At 42.7% G+C, this 24,324-nt stretch overlaps 3 protein-coding genes across 3 annotated transcripts; 2 read left to right on the top strand and 1 right to left on the bottom strand.

Annotated features, from left to right (window-relative positions):
* The first annotated feature begins 14,085 nt into the window (after window positions 1–14,085).
* Window positions 14,086–17,637, top strand: CND17. The gene is made up of 2 exons (XM_001554622.2): window positions 14,086–15,607; window positions 15,660–17,637. The coding sequence occupies exons 1-2, from the start codon at window positions 14,433–14,435 to the stop codon at window positions 17,284–17,286; spliced, it is 2,802 nt and encodes a 933-aa protein (XP_001554672.1). The 5' UTR covers window positions 14,086–14,432; the 3' UTR covers window positions 17,287–17,637.
* Window positions 17,638–18,101: 464 nt separating this feature from the next.
* On the bottom strand, window positions 18,102–18,939 carry BCIN_08g03100 (hypothetical protein). Its single transcript, XM_001554623.2, has 2 exons — window positions 18,680–18,939; window positions 18,102–18,612 (listed from the first exon to the last, which is right to left on the bottom strand). Exons 1-2 carry the CDS (start codon window positions 18,828–18,830, stop codon window positions 18,218–18,220), a joined length of 546 nt encoding a protein of 181 aa, XP_001554673.1. The 5' UTR covers window positions 18,831–18,939; the 3' UTR covers window positions 18,102–18,217.
* Window positions 18,940–19,053: 114 nt separating this feature from the next.
* Bcdid2 lies at window positions 19,054–20,486 on the top strand. Its single transcript, XM_001554624.2, has 4 exons — window positions 19,054–19,224; window positions 19,328–19,405; window positions 19,471–19,686; window positions 19,775–20,486. The coding sequence occupies exons 1-4, from the start codon at window positions 19,189–19,191 to the stop codon at window positions 20,039–20,041; spliced, it is 597 nt and encodes a 198-aa protein (XP_001554674.1). The 5' UTR covers window positions 19,054–19,188; the 3' UTR covers window positions 20,042–20,486.
* The last annotated feature ends 3,838 nt before the right edge of the window (window positions 20,487–24,324 follow it).

The raw sequence follows: 24,324 nt of genomic DNA, 5'->3' as shown, positions 1-24,324 counted from the left end.
GCTGGTCCATTGGCACATACCGGGCATCTGCGCTTACCCATCATTACCAGATTTTTATTCGTGGTACGTGTATGATTTCATGTTTCCAGCCGTCATCCATATAACTGGCGCATCAGGTCAGCAATCACGGGAGCATGCTTCTTGTCACGATTCGGTTTGTAAGCTCCCCTATTTATATCCGATTTCCATTGGAGACTTTCCAGAGCATAAGCGATGTTTGCCTTGTAGTAGAAAGATGAATTTTGCTTTATAATATCGTGATGGTGGCATGGTAAGCATCACCTGTTTTCGCGGACTTAAGCGTACCGGTGAAGTCCGGAGGGGAGTAATCCTCCTGTCTAGAATTGCATGACAATTCCTTAATCTCACATTTCCCTCCGCTCGTTTCCCGCTCCTGGGGAGTCAACGTTCCGTCTATGCACGCTGCAAATTCATAATACCTTTGCGAAGATCAATCGGCCAAGCGAAGTGATTCATGTACAGGCGAAAAAATGTGAGTCTTGTGCACTAACGCGCAATGGTGTGGCTGATGGTCTTCTGCAGGGCAGCCAATTAAATTGCTCTAAACTCCAAAATTGATGAGTAATCCAATGAGGGAACGAATCAATCCCTTTCGGTAATCCCGACTCTGAGGCTGTGGGAAGGCGAAGATTTTACGAATTCTCAAAAAATTTGAAGATCTATCCATAGATTGATTCATCTTTTTCCAATGAGACCAATTATACGACAATCATGATATTGGCAAGATCATCTTTTCACTCCTACGCTGGTAATCAAGTTCCGCTGAGCTTGGGTTGTATGTGGCGTTTCGCCACAGTGGGATGCTCTCCTGAGAATGAAAGTTTTCAGCACACTGCCTTCAAATTATATTGTAATTTGTAGCGACTCTTTGATCTGCCAATACATCTGATTACCTTATCACCCCTCAGTCTTGCTTCGATGCTCCCTCTTGGTTTGTCATACTGCATTCCCGATCAGCTAGCTGACCGAAAGATGTGGTCTTAATTTCATACAGCTTGGCTATCGCCCATGGAAAGCTCAGGCAACGCTCGGTAAGCAATTCCCTGTTTTGCAAACGTTCGTTCAGGCCTAATCATGTTCTCAAGACTTACTGACTGTTGAATACCAATGCTTAGATAACTATACCACGGTCCCTGGAGATCAACGCTGAGAATGTCATCTTTGTCAACCTTCGGATGACTCTGATCCAGTAAATTCGCTATCGCCAACTTTGCCATCCAATATCGGCTTGCTTAGGGTGTGGCCGAAGATCGTATTCGTTTCAAGCGCGCTCAGTCACAGCCAATGTCTCAATTGTCCACACACGGTGAACATCGATAGTGCACCATCGCACCGTCTAGGCTTGCTAGCTCGTTTGCCTTTGCGATACCGTCGCATCGAGATGCCTGTTGCGCGTCGAAATGTCCTTCGCAGCTGACAAGAGTGGAAACGAGGTAGGCAACAACATAGCTGGGATGGTGTAGAGGCCGATGGACCTAAAGATCACGTTTATGGAGCCTCCCGTCATCGTGAAATTGCCTTCGGTGTTACTATCTTGGCCGATCTTTGAGCTTCCTAACGAATGGCCACTAGAAACTGTTGCTGACATAGTTGAGAGTCATTATGACTCATTAAGGCAAGCTGCTGAATGTGGTTTTCTAAGTTCCACGATGCGGAAGCCCCATATTAGTGTTTTCAATATGACTGTTGGAAATGAGGCTTTGTGGAGATAGCTTGTAGAGCCAGTAGGCATTGTGTGATTGTTAAGTGGCTAGTAGGAAGATATAAACGCATTTATCCGTATAAGCGGCTATGAATTTTCAAAACCCATGCTCTACGAATCCTTCAACAATCCAGGCTAGAGATACTCTGGTGAGGAACAAACTTTCCCCTTAGGATATTGAGCCTGCCTGGCTGGCATTGTGAAACCACTCAGAAATTTACTCACCTATGCTCAGTACTTGGTCGATGCTTGAGTTTCAAAAATCTCGAGACTCTCAAACCCCAGGCTCATGCTTTGTAACACCGCTAGTAGTAACAGACAGCCTGAGATTGCAGGTGTTTGGTTTGCTGCCCTAGATGCACAAATCCCCTGTTCTACAGAAAAGTATGAGAGAATGGCATCACAACATTCGATCGGGTTCAAACGGCTTCGATAGCGTCTGCTGTTTCATTTGCACTGATGATATATTCGTTTTACTACAAGTTGGTGCCCGATTAGCATTAGAGAATTTGCCTCGCGTTGTGTTAAAACAGCTCTTCCGATATTGCATACTTGTGACCGTGCCCAATGTGATAAATGACAGAAAAGGTAGTTCATGCCCCATCAAGCTGGAAATTACCACAAAACTACCCGTTATACCACTGAAGGTATGGGTTGTGTGGGGTCAAGAATCCCCATTGAAGAAATTTCTGCGTTGAGATCTCCTTCGAAAGAGGAACTGCCTGAATATATCTACCCGCCCTATAATGTTGCCATACATAAGCCTAGCTATAATCCGCCATCTTTCCACTATCCGGGACGCGGGGTTGAGCACAGCATCGTTCTGATCCTACCGCACCAGTTTTGGGTCCATCTAGTGGCCAAAGTTCATGCATTTTATGGCTCTGGAGGATTAACATTAGCACAAAGGAGAACCTACACAACATAACATGTGCACTACAGTATGGCACACGCGCGTTGGACAAAAATGCTGCATGCCAAACAGCACCGGAGATAGACTGCGTTGTACCAGGTAGGACACTGTATCCTTCAACATACAAAAATTAAGACATGACACTCGAAAATGCCTCATGCAGCACCAAATTTCTGCCTTTGGACGTTTATCAAACTGAATTGCTATTACTGGTGCCATGTAGATACACCCACAGCCCGACAAATGTCGTACAGTATCAAGTTGGAGAAACATGTTACAGAACGCTGAACCAGTTCGACATGTACAGCATTGTCGTTCATGCACTGAACTCCAATGTTGTGCATGCATAACATTGACGTAGTAGTTATCGATTGAGATACAAGCGGCGAATTGAAACATGAACTGAGATCGTGTGTGATATGGCGAGAATATGTAGGTGGAGGGGGGGGCTTTATCGCAAATTCAACGACAATTTTTGATATCGTGTTCGTACGCCCAAAGCGACGCCCAAAAATGTTCTCACCGATCACGTTGTTACCTCACTGGTGGCGAGAAATTAACCTTAACATAATCACGTGATTCTAACAAGAACAATTCTTGTGTTCGGGGAATTCAGATTTACTCCAAAATCAAAGTTTGGTATGTATTGACATCCACACATCCACGAGTGAGCACTTGAGCGCGTACCACAGTAGTCTTGGAAAAGTGAGAGAAGGCATTGGAGTCCACAAAAATTCAAATGATTTGGCCATGAGCGTGATGTGATATCAACGATCTCACAGCGATCCCAAGCACTTCGGCGCAATCAATGCATGTGGCAGGATGAAACGAATACAACAGTTGTTCACGGGAAATCATTATTTCTGCATCTCATCATAGTTGTTGAGTTGTGAAATTAATTTACATTTCATTTCTTCTTCAATACATTCATGATTTGATAGGGGGTACAAGACAGGGCTGTTGTTTACCTGGAAGCTCGTTTCCCCTATTCTTCCCGTGAATGAATGGATAATCGATTTGCCTTTTCGTATGATTGCAATCCAATTTATTCGATGAGGTGAATCTGGATCTGATTTCTCCAATGGTGGTAGACATCATTCGCATTTTCTAGGCTAGAGAGGGTAATATTGAATTTCGGTGTTCCGACACGAAGTGCAATACAATACATATCACGACTACACAATGTTGGCTATAGCAAATGCATTTACTATGCTTCGTAGCACTCCGATATTTGCTTGATATTGAAGTGACTATAAGGTTCTCTACCCACTCAGTTTTGGGCGCTGAGATGCTTACGTTAGTTGGGTACGTTGGGTACTAAAGGGTACCCAAAGAGTCTATGATCATGGAAAGTATCGCGAATCGGCTCTATAATTGATGTCGAATGTCTCGAGGTTTGTCATACGGCAATCAACAATCAACAATCAACATATCGATGCAAGGTTCAACAGTTCTTCATTCAGATGTTCTGGCAAATTTGGACAGATCATGCAGTTATGTGCCTGATGGTGTCTCATTGAACATCTTTTTCAACATTGGGGCATTGGGCATCTTCTTGCGAACTTAGGGTCCGGGTCTCTTTGAGACGGCCCCATTGAATTGTACTGGGTGCCTCTCCTGAGTGTACTTTTCAATTGAATGATTTATACCCAAACTTTCCTGCGCTTTAGAATCTGTTCGGGTCCTTATCGGGTGAATAATTGCCTTTTTATAAGAGTATCCAGTGATTGGCAATCATGCCCGAGAAGACCACAATAATTCACTTTTGGGCTGAAGCCAGCGAGGAAGGGTTTTGAAGTTGAAAGCTTCCTGAAGTTTGCCAACGCAACCTAGGTGTATGGCTGCAGGCTTTCCTGTCCTATTTTGCATTGTGGCTCGCTGTTCTTGCAGTGTTGTCTTGCCCAGTCTCTCACCGCTAGTTTGCGACGCTTTTCAGATCAATGACTTCTCTATATTGGGTTTCGGTGTATAACCTAAAGTCATGCATTTCATGTCGCCTTAAACATGGACGTGGAGACACTGGCTGTCAAACTTACACGTGCAACCATGAAATTGCCCATTGGTCCGCTATCTGCAACGCTGGGTCAGGCTACCCCGAGATCTGAACAGCCTACAATCGATATTCGCATCGTCGGTGAGTTCGTAGGGCGTCAAGTAGTATAGCATTGCCGTCTCGAGGTTAACAATTGCTAGGTAGAGATCGTAGGCTGCAGTCAGAGCCTCTCAAACCGGAGTATTCTAGATCCCTGGTATAATTCAAGGAATGATTTGTCAGAAGTTGAGATAAAATATTGATTTAGTTATGCGTTGATAGGAAGGCGTTCGAAAGCCTCGTCCTAGATCTATTTCGAATCAAGAGCAAATGGTCTGCACATGATCTACACATGGTCGATAATTCCAAATAAAGGTTAAGATCAGACAGTTCATTGGGAACGCAATACATTTCAGGGCGCCAACCATCTATCAGCCAGCCGTTTCCGTAGTTACACCTGATAATAATTACAGTTCAAGGCGAGTTTGTATCTGACCACAACCCCAGCCGAACAAGAAGCAATACCCGAATTAGATTAAAGGCGTCACCCAAAGCGCAATGAAGTGATAAATAGAAGTAGCATGCAGTAAGGCAACCAATTTCATTGTGTCAAAAATGTGCGATTGTGGTGCGTTTATGACGAGATAATTGAAAATAATATTTGTTATCTTAACCTTAATCCCTGCTCCATGTTCCAGCCTTGAAGTAAAAATAAGACAAATAATTGCTCGAATTCTATGACTGGATTTTAGGAAATGAGGCATTAAACTGCGAGTTTGATAACCACATGAATCGTGGATAATGGCCTGAATACTTTGGCTGACGATAGGCTCCTATTCGCTTCGACAAGGAGATGGTTTCAGCCTTGGTTTCAAAAGTGATGCTGGACTCGAATCGCAGCCTCATTATTCCAGGTCATTAGGCATAACCAGGTCGAATACAAACAAGACCATTTTGCCAGCATAATTATATTGTACATGTAGGCGAAAAGTAAATAGTGGCATGACTTATGCATCAATGTTACACGCCAGTAAAGACCAATTTTATTCTAAAAAGCGGGGTGTAGACCAACCCAGGCATCTTTTTGTTTATCGACGCCAATTGGCATGGCTAAGGTCAAAATGAAGCAGGCGGATAACACAACATTAATTTATAGGGTGGTGATGTGCAAATAATGCCAATCGGATGAGCGCATACGAATCAGCCCTCTTAAGCAGTCTGTAAATACCCGATAAAAAAACAACTTCGGCGAATTGATTCAGAAACTTTTGCATGAAAAGAGGCCTCGTGTCAAGATGGCCTAGCCGCCGACTGTTGCTATGTGGATGACTCTCAGCCCATCGATATAACATCTTAAAGAAATCTAGTGGCTAGTAACTTGCCTAGGTGATGCGTTGCTAGGCAGATCCTACGCCTGTTTTCTTTTGAGCCTCGACGGATGGTAGATCTGACCAAAAGCATGTGATAGAAATCATGAGTACTAATTGGTACACCGAGTCAATATGTAGGCATCAGGAGAAGACTGCCTCCTGCTCGGCTAGACACACAAAAAGACGAACCTAGAAGCTAAATAGCTAGCTTTCGCGATGACATCATGATGATATCCCCATCTGATCCCCCACTCTCCCCTCCCCGTGCACCGTCGGGGACTCAGGGTAGGGCGTGAATAGGCTCTTTTCGAATGTTCTTGAAGTAGCTAGACGCTGTTGGCTTTCTCGTGCGTTATCGGCCGATGTTGAAAGGCCAATATCTTTTATACTCAGCAGCAAATAGAACCAAAGGAAGCTGTGCAAAAATTGGTTGTTGCCTTTTCTTAGCACAATATGGTGTAATAGAAGCAAAGCTTCAGCCGTTTTCGGATGAAACTTGATTGTGTGTTTAGCGAGGAATGGTGATTGTTCTTCGAAGTCTTTTGAAGAGATCTTATGTTGGAGAGTGCTAACAAAATAGATTTAAACATGTATTCAACTCATTCAATGCTGTCTAGGTTTGTTTCGTGTCCATTGGTTGTGTTTTTTTTTAAGCCTTAATAAGGGTATCATAGTATGATCTTGCTCAAAGTGATACCTCGGTCATATAGAGCTTCTATGACGAGCCCGCGAATTGTCCAGATGGCAAGAGTCGAGACGGATGGGTAACATTTAGACTTTAGACAAGTGCCATGAGATAGGAACTCATCACACTCTGACTAGAGGTGAGAGTTAGAAGCACCCGAACACTTGATCGTAGTCTGGACAATCATGCTTAGGGTTCCTGAACTTCTCATGTCTTCTCTCCACGAGAGTTTATATTGCCTAAATAGTGTTGTTGTGTGAACGAAGTGAATGACTTCAATTTAATTACCACTGTAATATAGCTACTGTAGTAAAGCCATAAGCGAATTCGAAAGAGACTAGCTCTTTCAGTAAGTCTATATAAGACTTACTACTTTCAATACGTAGCTAGCCCTTTAGATAGAATACAAATAGATATACAGGACCTACGAAATTCGTGGGTGCTACGTCTTCCGTATCCTTCTCGTACCAACAGTTATATCGCTTCAGAACGTCGAGAATACTAGATATTTAAAGCCTCCAGTATCACTTGGGTTGAGACGGTGGTTCTTCCCAGTATACAATGGAAGCTCTTGCCTGAAGGGAGGCCCTTCTGAAGGCTAGCACTGATTCATTGAGATGCTGTTGGTAAAGTGTAAAAGTATGTGTGACTTTGATTTTGAATAGAATATGTTCTAGGATTTAGAGCTCATTAAACACCGATTGAGTCGGAACAGAAATCTCATTCAACATCGTAGCATAGTAGTAATGAGTGACTCAAATTTTGCGCCGTGATGGAAGGATGAAGAAAGAACATTTAGCATGCGACATACGAAATACTATGAACAGCGCGTCCTATTATAAGGCTGGTTTTGACCACCAAGCAAATATGATTGAGTCATGGCCCTATGAGGAGATTATGTGGCAGTTTTCGTGTAGCATCATCACATGCCTGTGCTGTGCTATCTATCATGGTGTGTAGGATCTTGGTTCTGGTTCATTTTGTAGGAAACTACAGTCTTGGGAGTTCGTCATAAGGTATTACAGATTTTCGGTATTACCACTCTTCAGACTGTCGTTAGCTAATACCATGTAGGTCGTATTTGATATTGTGTCGAAGCTGGTGAAACACCAAGCACAGAGTTAGCACATATTACCTGAATGATCTCTCTTACAATGACCTCCATCTTTTAAGATATATTACTCTCTTTCTAAAAAGTGGCTTAAAGATGACCGTTTTCCTGTCTGATCAAATGAGGAGTTGCACAAGCCTTATACTTAGATAAAAGTGCCTAGGGATATGCAGAGAACAATACGACTGACTGTGTTTGAAAATCATGTATATGAACCTCACAGTTTTACCTTTAAACCTCACTCATACGCTTGCCAAACATATCTCTTCACCAGATAGTCGTCCTATTTATGCCTTCGTCTCTTAAAAATTTACCACGGCGATCACCAAGCTTCTTACCCACTATGCACCCATCATGAACGGCTAGCTTGCAGCCCTGTATCACTCGGATTATCGGAGATAATCATGTGCTCGCATTTTGTGAGCTCAATGTAGTATCTTCACTCGCAAGTCTGTATACTAAAGGTCTAATACCCGAATGTTTTTCTGTAGAAATTGCTTCAAATGGTCAGCATATAGAGTAAAAAACATTATTCTATAGAACATCACGTCAAATTTAACCACATAATATGAAATCAGCAATTAGGCGTGTACTTCACCAATTCAATTCAACGTGTAAATATCATGATTTCTTATGATTTTATAGAGAGAACTTGAAGTCAGTTTAAGCAGCGATTCCGCAAACTACACGAGAACCTTGCCGGTCAATGTCACTACCACGGGCAAAAATGGTCCATTTTGTAGACATACTGAATGATAGTATTCCAAAGACTAAGATGTGCATTGAATATATTCTGTGCTATAATACTCAAAGCTTCCCATATGTAATGACTGATATGTTCATCAATCGTGATTTCGAAAGCCAAGCAATACTGTGCCACGATTTCAAAGGATAATCAAAACACAATTCTAGGGGAAATAGGCGAAGATTATCTCTCGAGTAAGAGGACAAGTATCTCATCAGGCCTCGCCCATCATTTCTCTCACAATTCATCACCCCAGTATATCTATTTCTCTCCATCGGTCCCACCTTACACCAAGTCCCCCCAACTCCCTTCAACGAAACCTCTCTCTAGCAAGCACAAGCATCCAAGAATAATTGAAATGAAAATAAACCATGATATAATGAAATATGCTCGGATAATGTGCACCAAATGGCTTGATAAAGAAGTAGCAGTCTCGCGTTTGGTTTGGCAATGAAGATAATTCAAGATCAAGGAACTTTTCAAGTGGAAGCAAAGACGTGAAGGTGTAATTCTATCTTGTCGATGTCAAAAAAAGAATCGAAGAAGAGCTCATGATTGGCGTATAAATCGTGTGGTTAGATGAATCCAGGAGATTGCTAGAGATGTTCGCAGCGACAGTGTGGGAGGGAGGAACCAAGTTGTGCCTCCTTGTTTAGTTCCACCGTTCTCCTTCTCTTGTAGGCTGCTAAAGAACATCATGTCGCCTGCTCAAGATAGACAGACGGTAAGAACGGGCTCATCTATGAAAAAATCTCTCGACATACCAAGAATACTTATCTTGTCCCGAGAATAAATAAATAGTCTCTGGTGAGCATCTCCCGAAAGCTCCCAGGTTAAGCATAAAGAAATTCCATGACACGAACTACATTTTTTTCATTGTGTGCTTTGGGCAAATAGTTCAATCATCTATGAGCGAATAGGTTACGAGGGTCCGAAGTTCATTTTGAGGGCTTGGATGTTGGGCTTAAAATTTTTGTCGATCAAACCAGCGAATTGACGTTTCCCAGAACAACCTAGCAAGCTAAGTGGCCAGATCTATGTGATCTTAGGACGAATTTTTTTGAATGAAAAATAGCATGAGCTTTTTTTTTTTTGGCACTGTGGAATGATTGAATACATAAATGAATGTCACTGACTCGACACTTGTTCTAGAATTTGAATATTGCAAGAAAAGCCTAAATCTCGACTTAGTTCTTAGTATGTTTTATGTTCCAACATTGAGGCTTCTAGCCTATGGCATTAAGAAGATGAGATTAAACCTGAGCACAATGCAAGCAAAGAAGTACTAAGAGTAGACAATTAGAAGCTTGAATTTGCACCAAATCCCTTTGCAATATGAATATATTTGGGCAGAACTTGACACAATACGATAGTGATAACAAAGGCTACTGGCAGAGAATCTTGGAGTCGAACTGACTTTTCCGCACCGTTATTTCTAATAAGTTTGGCGGAACTCGAAGGGTTGGGTCAGGCTTACTCTATTTGTGTTATGTTTCTTCCACATAATTCCATCTATCTTGAAATGTAAAACCTATCTTTTCTCGAGAATAACTCCTTTCAGTTCCATGAAATAAAGTAGACTTCATAGGGAAGAGCGAATAAACTAAGAGAGCATAGAAAGACAAAGGTGAGTTGAGACTTTGATAGGATGAGAAATAAGAACATTCCAAAGGGAGGAGCACAACAAATCAACGAGACGAGAAACTGGCCACTCCATAGGCTAGGGCTAGCCTTGAACTAATACTTTGGGATCATGAGATTATCCCAAACTAGTCTTACGCACAATATAGGCAGGTAGTGTACCGTGTCTGCACGAAGACTATCCTACGAGATTTGCTATGCCCAATGTATCGTACTCAAGGAGGTGTTGGAGATTTCAATATCTGCGCTGACCGTTAAAGGTTCCCATGAAACTCATGCCTATTTTCCAGCTTATGGTATGTATTAATGGAATTGTTTTGACTCTTGTGCATCTGCAAAGATAATGTTGAAATTCTGCAACTTTCATTGTTTTGACATATCACCCCAGTCTGACAAAAGCCCAGTGCGAGGTTGGTTAGCGATTTTTGAAATACGGTCTGAAAGAGAGCTTTTTTGGCATACGAATTCCATCCGAAACGTCGAGTTCATCTGACATTATTGTAATTGGTAGACGCAACTTTGGCACCGGAGCATTTAAAATAAAGCATTTTGAATGTTGAAAGCCGTTATACCTGAACTCAAAATCTCGAAGCCTGTTTGACCGCGTACGTTCGCACTATCGTTGAATTCAATGTCCAATCCCAAAACGTCCAAACATTATATTAGTCGAAGCGAGTAGTTCGCAGATCCGGTCTTGAGTTGAACTGTGGATACCGAGTCAGCGTGGTTTGGGCTATATCATTTCGTCGTTTGCTATAGCATGAATTTGTTGGCCACACCCCGTCACTTCAATTCAATGCAATTCTCCAATCAAGAGGAAACTTTTCGTCACTCCTTCGTGTTCGTTGTGGTTTCAAGTTGCACAGCCTTTCCAATCAATGCATGCAATGACTTATCATTGACACCAAATTTGAGTATGAATTTCTGGACGAACGTGAAATTACCAAACGTGAAGACCCAAAGATCCCTTGCCGACGCAGCAATGTGTGTTTCCCTGTGGTATCTGCTATCTCAAGTTCACGGCAAAGACCATCCCGTTTTGAAAAAAGAATAGTCAAAAATAGCCCATCCAAATTTCCGCTGTCCTCGCGCACGGTCTTGTATTGGATAAAGTTGTCTCCACTGTCCATGTTTTTCGTGTCTTTGATGTCGTCCGATACTACATCGGATGGGGACAACAAGCAAATTTCTGGTAAGTCTGGGCATCTAAGCCTTATTTGTGTTGATCTTCCGGGGCTATTGAGGCCCGCTACTATTGACCTGAATTCTTATAGAGATCCGAAGACTCTTGAGCACCTACAGCATATCGAGTAGCATATGTAGGTCTACAAACAAAAGATGGAGAGCAATTATTGTCGTTCATATCTCGGTAAGAGAAATGAACCAATGAAGGGGTATAGGGTCAGGAAACGTGTTGCTCAGACCTCCATACTGTTACTTTCGGCACACATTTGATCGGAAACAAATTTATACGGCGTTTCCCACAAACAGCCATTTATTCCACATCACATACTGGTAACCCGATTTTACCGAAGATGATGCATAGAATAACTATCGTACTAAACAATTTTCCGTTCTGATGGCGCTCTAAGCTTGTTTCATGCGAAAGTGTTTTCCCCACAACCTATCGGTATTTTTTTGGCCAAGCCGTCATCGTTTCATGTGGTGGTATTTGTCTACCAGCTTGCCAGGAAGTATTGAACTCGTGAAAAGATTGTGAAAGGGGGTTGGATGTCACAAATTGACGTGGTCGTGCTGTGAAAGATCTCTAGATTCGGATCTTTCTGTCTAGATATGGATATATGTGATGTGAATTGCAGGGGATGTACACCCTTTCCGTCTCTGTGATGAATAAGAGTGGGAGTCTCGCCAGGAGCTTTCCCATGAGTTTCCTTGCCGTACTCGACGGAACAGAATGTCACTCCGCAGAAATCGAAAGATCCGGGTATTTGCTCCTGAATGGTTCTTGCACTACGGGGTAGCTTGACTTACTTTGCCGGAATTGCATTTTCCTTTTTCAACCTGACTCTGGAATAATCCCAGACTTCTCCTCGTTGCTAGAAAAGCAATTTCTCATTCAGTAACAAAAGCCGTCAATGATCTACCGCGAAACAACAAAGTTTCGATATGTGTGAGCTTTGTAATTTGTATTTTCTCTTTTCGGAAGATATTAACCTGGAGTTATAACTAGATTTGAAGGACCAGTTTTTAAGAACAAGCTCAAAAAGATAGTTGTAAACCCAGTGATCCTAGTGTTTTCTAGTAGCCAATAAATTCAATGTGCCCCGTACGGAGTACTAAGCGGTAAATACAGGGGCGTGAAAACATCCGACCTCTAGAACCCACCAAATCCACTTACTACATTCTCTTTCAACGTCTGTCTGTGATATCACATATGGTCTCATTGCCAAAACTTTCTTTCTTTCTTTCGAAAAGAAATGATATCGACTGATTGCAAACTGAGTCGGAGGAGTTGTATGATCTAGCCCCTGTTCTGTATTGCAACCTCATAATGCATCCGTTATATTAATAGCTTGCAAGTTAAATGATGGATGCGAAGGATAACATCAATGTTGCATTGTCTCTCAGTAGATATCTAAGAACAGATATAAATCATGAGAATGCTACGAATAGTTGTGTCATTCAGTACAACTTGAGCCGCTTTGCATAGTATAAGCAAATCTTAATGAGTTGTGATGGCATCTGAATGAAATGATGGGAATCCTTTCTCGGATCCTGATCGATTACCTCATCTCATATCAATGATACGGGCATTTGTATTTAGGTCGTTTCAAGATGTTTATCTAATGTTTGTGTCTCGAGCTTTTAAAGCCATTGTATTGGTCAGGATGTCTGAATGATCTCCATGGCTCCACCAGAGGGGCTGTGCAAGAACTGATGAAACACTGATCACATCCAATGGACTCCGCGAACCCCATTTTGAATGACTTTGCCTTTTCCAAAAGACTTAAAGTTCATCGACCCCTAAAATGTTCTAAATGGCGCTCTCAACCTTGATTTGATCCGATCATGATTGTGGTTTATCCAATGATAGTGTCATCTGAGTTCAGGAACCGCTATAAGGATCTATCTGTGGGCCTAATCTGATTGATCTAAGCCAAATCGAATGGCACCTCATGGTTGGACCTCCAACCAAATTAATGGATGACTGCTTCCAGACACCCTGCATAAACGTAAAGTTCCGAATCGGACACTGAAGATACGTTGCATAACTTCTTCAATGTTCAACATCCAATCATTCCTTTGCCGCTCGGCTGTGTGTTAGCATGCATCCAAACACATTTTCTGAGCGTTACAACTCTGCAATACTCTGCAATGTGTGTGTGTGTGTGTGTGTGTGTGTGCTGTTGTAGAGTATCATGGCTCTGGAATATATGCGCTCGAGCTTCAGGCATACAATATTGACAATTTCAAAGAAGGCCGAATCGTCCAACCTCCAAATCGGCACGAAAATAACGTGGGATAATTTGTGGGCGGATGCTAAGAATATTTCTTTTGTCCGAACTTTACGTCTGATTGAATGTAAGCAATAAGCATTGACCTTGCGAATTCTGGGCATCATCACGATGCACGACTAAATACGAGGAAAAATGAAGTTGCCCCTGACTAGGACGGCGTACCTGCAGTAGTTCGCATGGTCAAGTTTCACCTGTTCTTTTCCGCATCTGCACCCCTCGATTGAACAAGCATGGCCTTTCTACAGAGACCATCTTGGCGTATCTTAACCAACTACGTTTTTTAAGCTAGGGAGGTTCAGACTCCACACCAAAAGTAAAGGACGAAATGGCGCGCGCATGCATGGGTCTGGAAGGATATGGCCTTGTCTAGTATTAGCTTCTTCAAAGATTCTCCTCGTCTATAGAATCCTTGATGATTGTGGAACAAGGATTCCATCTAGTTTCTGGGTGATTCAACACGGAAGACCCCAAGAAAGGGATCGAGGCTATGTGGGAAAGGTCATGGCCCAACCGTTTCTCAAGATATAACAGATCCTGAGAATCCTCATGTTAGGTTTATACTCCATTCATTACGATTCTTCCTTTACCCATTCTCTTATAATTATATCGCCCTTTGAGAGTTAAAGTCATTCACTTCTTTACTCTCTATCTTTTCAGCATCAAAAACCATTCGTTTTTTTTTTTTTTTTTTTCGTTTCATACCAACTCTCGTTGATCAACTTATTACATAATAATGAAGACTCAAACCCTCTCCGCCCTCGCGGCTTTGGCCACCGGCTTCCAGCTTGCTGCTGCCACCGGATGGGCAGACAAGTCTAGCTTTTCTTGTCCTTCAAACACCAACAATGAGTGCTCCTCGACTCAAAAGAGCGGATGGGATTTCAGCGACCTCACATCTGGATCTTTCAGCAACTATGACGCTTTCTCCTTCTCTGGATTCACATGCTCAAACTCTTTCGGCAAACGTGACAACCCAAAGTTCCCAAGGAGAACTTCCGGAAAATGCATCTCTGGTACAGCTTCTTCAGACCATGGCTCATGCCCTCAATTCTCCTGCGGTAGCTCCTCCAAATCTAGCTCTTCCGGATCATCAGGTCACTCTGGATCATCTGGATCATCTGGAGATATCTCCGCTTTCTCCATCTCCACCGTTCACGTTACCACCGAATTCGATTGCGATCTAGAATTCCACTATGGTATGGGTGATGGATCTACTTGCAAGCAAACTTCTTCTTGCTCAAGTGGAGGCTCCATCATCTACAACTCTCAATGTGGTGGTGCTAAGAACGTCACCGTTGTTTACTCTTCCGCAAGTCAAACACACACCGCCGCTACTGGTAAGGCTTCTTGCAGTGTTGGTATTAGCTCCGTTGGATTCGACTGCAGCTCGGCATCTACCACTCAACACCCATCCACCACTGCTAGTGCCAAGACCTCTGTCAAGACTACCTCTGTCAAGACAACCTCCAGCGAAGCTTCCAAGCACACTTCCATTGAATCCTCCAAGACTACCTTGGCTTCCTCCAACAAGGTTACCTCGGTTAAGAGTACTCCTTCCGCTACCGGTACTTCCTACACCCTTGTCGGAACTGGTTCTACCCAATCTTCGATCATTGGAACTTCAGTCAAGCCAAGTTCAAGTGCCGAGACTAGCATCAAGACTTCAGCTAAGCCAAGCTCAAGCGCTACCAGCCTCATTGGAACCTCTGTTCACACTTACCCAGCCGGTACCGCTCCAGGAAACTCTGCCTCTTCTATCATTGGTACATCCGTCACTGGATCTGGATCTTCATCTGTTGTCCAATTGACTACTTCTACCATCTACGCCACATCTGTCTCTACCATCATTTCTTGCGCTGCCACTGTCACCGACTGCCCAGCTAGATCAACTGCTTTGACTACTGTCGTGTAAGTTCAATATATTTGCCACATTCTGAATTTTATCTAATAAATTATATAGTATTGCCGTTTCTACTACCATCTGCCCAGTCACCGCCACTGAGGTTCCAGGTTCATCCGCTGCTTCTTCCATCATCGGTACAACTGTTGCTTCTTCTCCAGCTGTTTCTTCCCCAGCTGCTTCTTCTCCAGCTGCCTCTTCCCCAGCTTCTTCCCCAGCTGTTTCTTCCCCAGCTGCCTCTTCTTCCGTCATTGGTACAACTGCTGCCTCCTCTCCAGCTTCTTCCCCAGCTGCTTCTTCTTCCGTCATCGGTACAACTGCTGCCTCCTCCCCAGCTTCTTCCCCAGCTGCCTCCACTGCCCCATGTGTCTCTTCTGGTGTAGTTCTCTCTGGTCAAACTGCTTGCCCAGTCTCTTCCGGATCTGCTCCATCCTCCGCTGCTTCTTCCATTATCGGTACATCTGTTGGAACTGCCCCAAATTCATCCTACGCAACCACTAGCTTGACCAGCCTTGCTACAACTGCTTACACCACCGTTATTGTCCAAGAATCCACCACTATCTGCCCAGTTACTTTGACCCACACCACCGGAGGAGTTACCAGCTTCGAGACCACTTCAACAACCTCCACCGTTCGCTCTTCAGCAACAGTTGTTACTTCCAGTGTTATCACTAGCATCGTTGTCCCAACCAGCGCTGCTTCTTCATCTGCTGAGGGTATCACATCTGTGCCAGCTCCAAGTGTCACTAGCGTCCAAACCACTGCTTACACCACTGTCGTTGTCCAAGAATCCACCACTATCTGCCCAGTTACTTTGACCCACACCACCGGAGGAGTTACCAGCTTCGAGACCACCTCAACCACCTCAACCGTTCTTGCTTCTTCTACTGTTGTCACCTCCAGTGTCATCACTGTTACAGCCCCAGCCAGCTCTGTTGAAGGTGTCACTACTACCGTTTCTGCCACTACCCCAACTGAGACCGCTTCATGCCCAGATGTCTTGCCTCAATGCTTGAACACCTGGATGTACTTGGTCGGTTGTGAGTCCAACACTGATTCAGACTGCTACTGCCCAGATACTGCATTCATTAACAGCGTCTTCGGATGTGTTTCTGCATATGGTGTTTCCGCATCTGACATTGATGCCGCTCAAAAGTACCTCCAAGGTATCTGTGCTGCTCACGTCTCTACCAACCCAGCTATCGTTACTGCTGCTTCTACCGTCTATGTCCCAGCTGCTTCCAGTGCCGTTGCTACCTCATCTGTCCAAGGTGTCGCTTCTACCCCAGTAACCACTGTTACTCTTAGCACCACCTTGGTCGTTCCATGCACTGAATCTACTGGTTCCCTCTCCGGATCAGTCATCCCATCTTCATCCACCACAACCACTATTGTTACCGCTATCACCGTTCCACAAGTTGCTTTCTCCACTGCTCCAGCAGTTGGATCAGCAACTGCTAGCGTTGCTCTTATCCCAGGTACCGTTGCTGCTTCCCAAGCCGCTGGATACACCACCTCTGCTCCATCAAGCAGTACCAAGGTTGTTTCCGGTGTTGCAGGAGCCACCAACGTTCCACCTGCCGCTACCACCTCCGCTTCCGTTCCATTCACCGGCAGCGCCATCAAGAGCACTAGCAGCTTTGGCGGACTCATCGCTGCTGCTCTCGTCGCAATCTTTGCTTTGTAAGCGATTGATTCGAAGTCATTCATATTTCATTTTGTTGAAGCAAGATTATAGAAATCATGCATAGCATCAAGTCCGGGAGGCGTTCAATTCGATACCAATTTCATTAGTTCACACCTGATTTTCTGTTTGGAGGAAAAACATAATCAGCTTTGTTCCATCTTTATGGACGTTACGCCAGTCTGGCATGGTACACACGAGGGTTGGGAGGGGATGCTGGATCGTAATATGATCATGAGTAATGGATGGGGAATTGAAAAGAAAAAGTGTTGTCAACACTGTAATTATAGATTTTTCCTTTGAGAGAATATATAAAGAGTTACCCTTTAATCGTTTGTGTTTTTTGTGTGATTAAAATGCCTTTCTGTGTGTGATGTGATTTTATATGAACAAAATTGTTTGACTCGATGAAGTCAACTCGCCATGGGATGACAGTTCCTAACTCGCGCTCCAAGCCTCCAACACCTGACCTATCAATCAGGTAGTTGAGGTTATAATTTCTGTAAATGTTTTCTAGCTCACCATGAATTTGTGTTTTGTAGATTAGTAGCCATTGTATCAAATGATTACTGGCGAAGTGAGAGCATCTTAAAACACTTCAGCCGTGCTAATGCCTTGAGGTAGCTGATCAGGAGTTTGTCAACGGTGTTCCACATAAATTTGAAAGATCGGATGTTAGACTTTCATCCATAGATTTTCAAAGATCATGAATATTAATGGGTCTTCGTCTCGAATAGTACCTTTGAAGTGTTCGTTCATTTCAAATTGGATTTCACTCACTGGACAAACATTTATGGTATGTATCTTCTGCCTCACTTTGAAAAATCTCCATGCTGAGACGTATTGCTTCATGATTATCTGCAAATCTCACTATGTGCCACACCAGAACGCCGGAAATACACATCCTATCTGCATCTATCTTTATAGCCAGACTTCACATCCATCTTGTCTCCGCACTCCCCTTGATGATGCCATCGAGCTCGCTCGTAGTCCAACCACCATAAAAATCTCCAGGCTGCGGTACAACTTTCTCTCCATCCACAAAACAATCCCATGGTCCAGCATAGAAACTCAAATAACCTTTCAAATCAGCATACTGTGGCGTGGGAGATTCATATGACCAAATCCTGTTGGTTATTTCATGCTTTCGCGGCTCGGGTGACACAAGTTGATCTTCAAAGGGACAAGCGGAAGCAGGAGTAGGAGAGAAAGGTGGAGGCAATGAGATCGAGTAGTATGTGGCCGAGCCTTTGTATTCACAAAAAGTGGATTTGTTGGTGGGGGTTAGAGGAAACTCTGAAGATAGGGATGTGGCGGGGAGGTAATATGCTGTTCTTATGTTAGGTTTTGGATGGAGAGAGGCTAGAGCCGTCATGAATGCAAAAGGGGTATTGACTGGGTGAATGATATGTTTCCAAAACCCAATATGCATCACTTGTTTCAGCGATGGTTTGACCTCGATATTTCACAACGAGATGACGGGATGTTTTCTCGAGGAGAGGTGGTCGTGGAAAGTTTTGGACGTTAAGTCTTGGTTTTGGAAGCATTTTGATAGAGAGGCTTTGGTGGATAGATAGATGTTAATGCGATCGAATCCAATTGTATGATGTTCGAGAAAGATAAACAATATCAACGATGTACTTTGGATACTTTTTCATGAATGGAGGGGTTTAGGTTCATGCACAGTAGGAAGGGACGAGTATCTAAGGTGTGATGACTAAGCAATCTAAGGTTAAGCCTAGCGCCCCCGCAATCGTCACACATGTGCAAGAAGATCCAAGTTCGTAAGGCTAAGTAGATTTCCATCTACAGAACATCCACCCAAATTCTGTCTATTGTCATCGCGATACCTACACAAAAACATTCTGCTACTTTTCAAGATCATAGCCACCATTCAAGACCATCATGTCAGGACTCGAGAAGGCCCTCTTCAATTTGAAGGTACGTCATTCTGCTTATCTCTCACCCAAAAGCGCACATCGATCGCACTTCAACGTCAACTGTTCTGCGCACAAATATATCCTCAAGCTAACTCAACATTCAGTTCACCGCAAAACAAATCAACAGACAAGCCAACAAGGCTGGGCAAGCAGAAAAGGCCGAGAAGGATAAACTCAAGAAGGTATATTGCGCCTTTCCATCCCATATACATCCACATAAATACAGCTCGTTAACATCACTCTCCAGGCAATCCAACAAGGCCACCCTGACATCGCAAAGATCAATGCCGAAAACGCCATCCGCAAACAAAATGAGAAATTAAATCTACTGAGATTAGCCAGTAGAATTGATGCCGTGGCCAGTAGAGTACAGACTGCTGTTACCATGAGACAAGTCACCGGCAGTATGACGAATGTAGTAAGAGGAATGGATCAAGCTATGAAAGCTATGGATTTGGAAAAGGTTAGTTTGCTTTCTATCAACTATCAGATCTCCATACTCAACCCCACTTTTAACTTTAACTTTAATTAACAAAATACAAAATCTATAGATCTCAGCAGTAATGGATCGATTCGAGACACAATTCGAAGATTTAGATGTAGCAACAGGCTATTACGAAAACGCAACTACATCCGCAACAGCGGTAGCAACTCCTCAAGAAGATGTTGATAGATTGATGAACCAAGTTGCGGATGAGGCTGGAATTGAGTTGAACCAAGAGATGAAGAGTCCAGAAGCGGCGACCCCAGTCAAATCGAATCCAACTGAAGTAGAGGAGGATGGATTGGGCGAAAGACTAAGGGCCTTGAGATCGTAGAATTCTACGCTTATAGGGAGAAAGATGTTTGGGTATAGGCGTTGTGGATAAGAACAGAATAAAGAATGGCGAATAGGGTGTCCTTTTATTATTCGGGATGTATTTATCTGTGGATCTTTTGAGCGTATTGAAATTAGAATGCTTACAAGAAACATGAAGATATGGATGGGTGCCTGACTTTGGTAGGAAATTTTCAGCGATGTATATTGGCCTAGTTTATAATCCAGGCGGTGCACGTATGTCAAGGTTGTCAAATTACAAAACAGTCACCGTTTAAAGGAAGATCAAAGACGTTCGGCGATTTCAGCTCTACTACGAGCTTCAAGTGAAGCTCCTCGACGCTTCTCTCTTCATTATAACTGGCAAGTATCATTTACATGACAACTTTGCCTATTCGCACTCATTTCTCAAATTTCACATTCATTTCATAACTACTTGTTTCACATCCTCGAATGTTCTTACACTAAGTATAAATTGGTGTGTTGATTTCATAGATTTAAGGATTCTACTTCTTGAATCTTTTCATGATTTTATAAGCATGTTTTTCCCAATCCATGTAAATTTTGAATTCCTGGTCCCTGGAAGTGTTAGAAAAATAGGAATATCTTCTCATGAAATGTTAGTGAATATCTTGATTTTCCCAGAGGCTATATGGAGGATATGTTTCCGGCATAGAATCGAAGCGAGCATGTGAAGATCTCTAGATAAAGGACCCGAATACAGGTAATTTGTGGAGAATTCTACTTTGAGCATGCCATTGGACTTTGAGCCAATAGATGCCTGCCCTTTAGCATTGTGAATTATTGTCAGCTTATTACTTACAGAATTCTCCTGCGTAAGTTTCGGTTCTTAGCAATGTCGTGAAGTGTAAAGCCCCTTCTAGTGGTTTCAGTACTCACGTCGTGCTCGTACGACCAGTCGAGTTGTTTCTCCTGTCTTTACTTATTTTCTCCAATCCATCTTCAAACCATATCAAACAAGTCGCGCGAGTTATGCTATGCAAATATTATGAGCGACGTCCAATGTTTAGAAAGTGGATTCACACATCCGCTGGTAAGCTAACCTGCCATCTATGCGGGTTTCAATACTTATTGTTGACAGTTCGGACTTTAGATTCACATGGAGTGTAGTGCAAAGTAAATATACTTGCAGCATCCAATCTACGTATGACAAATTCAAAATCAGGGATACGCATTGAGCCATCTGCCGGAATCCATGACGAACCAGAAGGTTTTTGTAATTCCTGCCGTGTGAAACATTATATAAAGTCATTTGTAGATGATGTATGACCTGCAATACCTAATTTCGCGAATGGTCGAGTCGACGAGTAACTCTAGAAATAAAATTTCTACATACATACTAAAGTGGGTGGAATCTACAAGCCGATCTTCAGTCTCACACCACAAATCCGTATACATACCAAGTATTCAGTGACGGTGTTGGCCTTCGGGAACACATCCACTTACGCAGATCCGTAGTCAAGTGAAACAGGGCACAAATTTATTTGATCCACCAAACCCCCAGGAAACAAAGAAAGCGTGGGAGTGTTTACTGATGTAGCTTTCAATCTTTATGATGGAGCACCCAATTTCGGTTGTCAAAACTACGAAAGCATCTCTACCAACTTTAAAGTGCAGATATGTATTAGCCGATTAGCCATTATTTTTACTTCGTCTGATTTGCAAGGTCTAAATCTCATGTTCAGATCCGAGAGTAGGGAGAATGGCTGCAGTGATTCTCATGTCCTGCTGCCTATGTAGCTTTGTATTCATACATGGAGAAACTGGCATCGACAGCAGCAGCATTTGTGCCAGCCTCGTGTGTATCTTGCGGGCTTTTATATTTGGAAAAACTGGTGTTGACGACTTGGTCAGTTTTGGTGATAAACGGTTCGACGATGCCTTGTGTTCTAGGATAAAATATACTGGCTCCAGGTAAAGATGTGAGCTTTCACTTTATGGTGTATCTGGCCATCAAGAGTTCTCAACGAGTCAATAACTTGTTGGTTCAAATTTGATGCCAGGTAGGATGTAGTTATTCTCGTTGATGGGTGTTATAGAATCAGGCAAGTTGGGAAAGAGGTATTAGTTACAGAAGCTATTGGATATTTCATGCGTGAACATAAGTTTGGGCTAATTTCAATAGTTTTTGTTCTGCGGACCAAGCTGCATTGTCTGAATATGTTACGATATGCTTCATATGAGGATTATTGTAAAGTCAAAACGCAACCTTGGATAGATAGATATGTAATGGATATTGAGATGTCATCCTGGTGAGTCTCGAACATGATTACTTAGTCAAGGCGTTCATATTGATGGTTGTGATAGATCGCTGTGTTGATAATTTGCATCAGAAGGTGATTCGTTGTCACTGATTCATCATTATCAAGACTGAGAAACTGACTAGATGTAGTTGATGCGTGATGTAGAAACTGGTATTGTGGCATATTTCTGGGCTAGAGGACTCCCGGCATACTTTACAGATTCTAGTCTGTATATATCCCTCCTTATAGAGTCGATCGAAAAATATTAGCTAACATCTTTGGTTCTTCATAGACAACACAAATGACGTGATTTCACCGCAGTGAAAAAACAAATTGTTGACCACCAGTTATTCACCACGGAAACCCATCGCTGCAACTGAATGCTAAGATACGAAGATCTGGAAAAGCTGGAGAACACTTGTCCTTGAATAGCCGGAAGTTCGAATATAGAAGTGAGAGTTGAGATGAGAAGGAAGAGATTTCTCCTGGTGTGCGGGCAATGAATCGTATAACGGGCTTGGATTGAAAACATGTCTACTATGTGATAGGTTTTATTGAAAAAGCTTCTTTTCTTTAGGAATACATTGATATTGGAGAGTTCACATTACTTGTGACTAGATGAATGGTGAACATGCTAACTTAATAATAAGTCCTTATATAACTGTTGGTACGAGAAGGATACGGAAGACGTAGCACCCACGAATATCGTAGGTCCTGTATGTCTAATTGTATTCTGTCTAAAGAGCTAGCTACGTATTGAAAGTAGTAAGCCTTATAAAGGCTTACAGAAAGAGCTAGTCTCTTTCGCATTCGCTTAGGGCTTTATTACAGTTGCTATATTACAGTGGCAATTGAATTGAAGTTATTCACTCCGTTCACACAATAACCTTCCCCTGTAGATCAACTCCAAATACAAAAATGTACCACGCCAACACTAAAAGCCGGGATCATTTAGACGGTTATTGAATACCAAACAATCAATAAACCTTCGATCTTTTCAGGACATTTAGGTAGCAGAGATATGGATCATCGTCGAATGAACAAGTGGGGCAGCCCCCCTCTTCTCCACCAACAACAAACGCTCTTAATATATATTGAAAACTCGCTTTCGCCTCCATCAATTATGGTGAGATGGCCGAGTTGGTCTAAGGCGCCAGGTTAAGGTGATTAACTCTTAACAAACGGTTGTTTACAATCTCCTGGTCTAGTAATAGGCGTGGGTTCGAATCCCACTCTCATCAATTAATCTTTTTGCACTTTTTTTTTGGTTGAAAAAAAAAAGGACTTTTTTGCCCAGCGCGGGGTAATTCTAGGTTTTACCCACAGCCAACCAAGAATAAGAACAAAAATGAAATTGACCAATATTATTGCTCCAAAATTCTATGCTGAGAACTTATAGATGGAAACTATTTTATTCTACTATAAATCTTCATACGAGGTGACAAAATGTTTCCCTAGAGCGCTCCATCCATGTCCCTTTGAAGGTCACCTCAAAAATGATAAAAATGGCAAAAATAGTGATTTCAAGCAACGGATTTAAACCGATGATACTCAGGGTAACTCCCTACGTAGGGCTCGAACCTACAGCCTCAAGATGAACTTAAAGATATAGATATATCTGATAGAAGTCTTGCGCGCTACCATTGCGCCAGCAGGGAAATCATATAATATTGTATACTACCTGCCACTCAGCTCAGTATATAATATAACAAGCTTAAAAAGGTGGAGAAAAGAAGAAAGATGATTCAAAAACACATAGTTAGCAAAACTCTGGGTTCTATCTGGGTTGTGATGGTTTGAGTTGTTGAAAATTTTTGATGAAAAAACTAGACTACCGAGAAAATGAAGGGGTTGAGCCGAGAGGACCCCACTATCCGAGATTTTTTTTCTGCCCCACCAAATTCACAAACTATGTTGTACTTCATTCACTCCCTCAAATTCAAATTGAGTATATAATTTGAGTTTATCATAACGCAGATATACAAATAGGCCGGATGGTGTAGTTGGTTATCACGTGTCC

The sequence above is a fragment of the Botrytis cinerea genome, chromosome 8 (assembly GCF_000143535.2).
Source record: "Botrytis cinerea B05.10 chromosome 8, complete sequence".
NCBI lineage: Eukaryota > Fungi > Ascomycota > Leotiomycetes > Helotiales > Sclerotiniaceae > Botrytis > Botrytis cinerea.
Note: the sequence above shows the minus strand (reverse complement) of the source record. Positions and strands in the feature narration are given on the sequence as shown.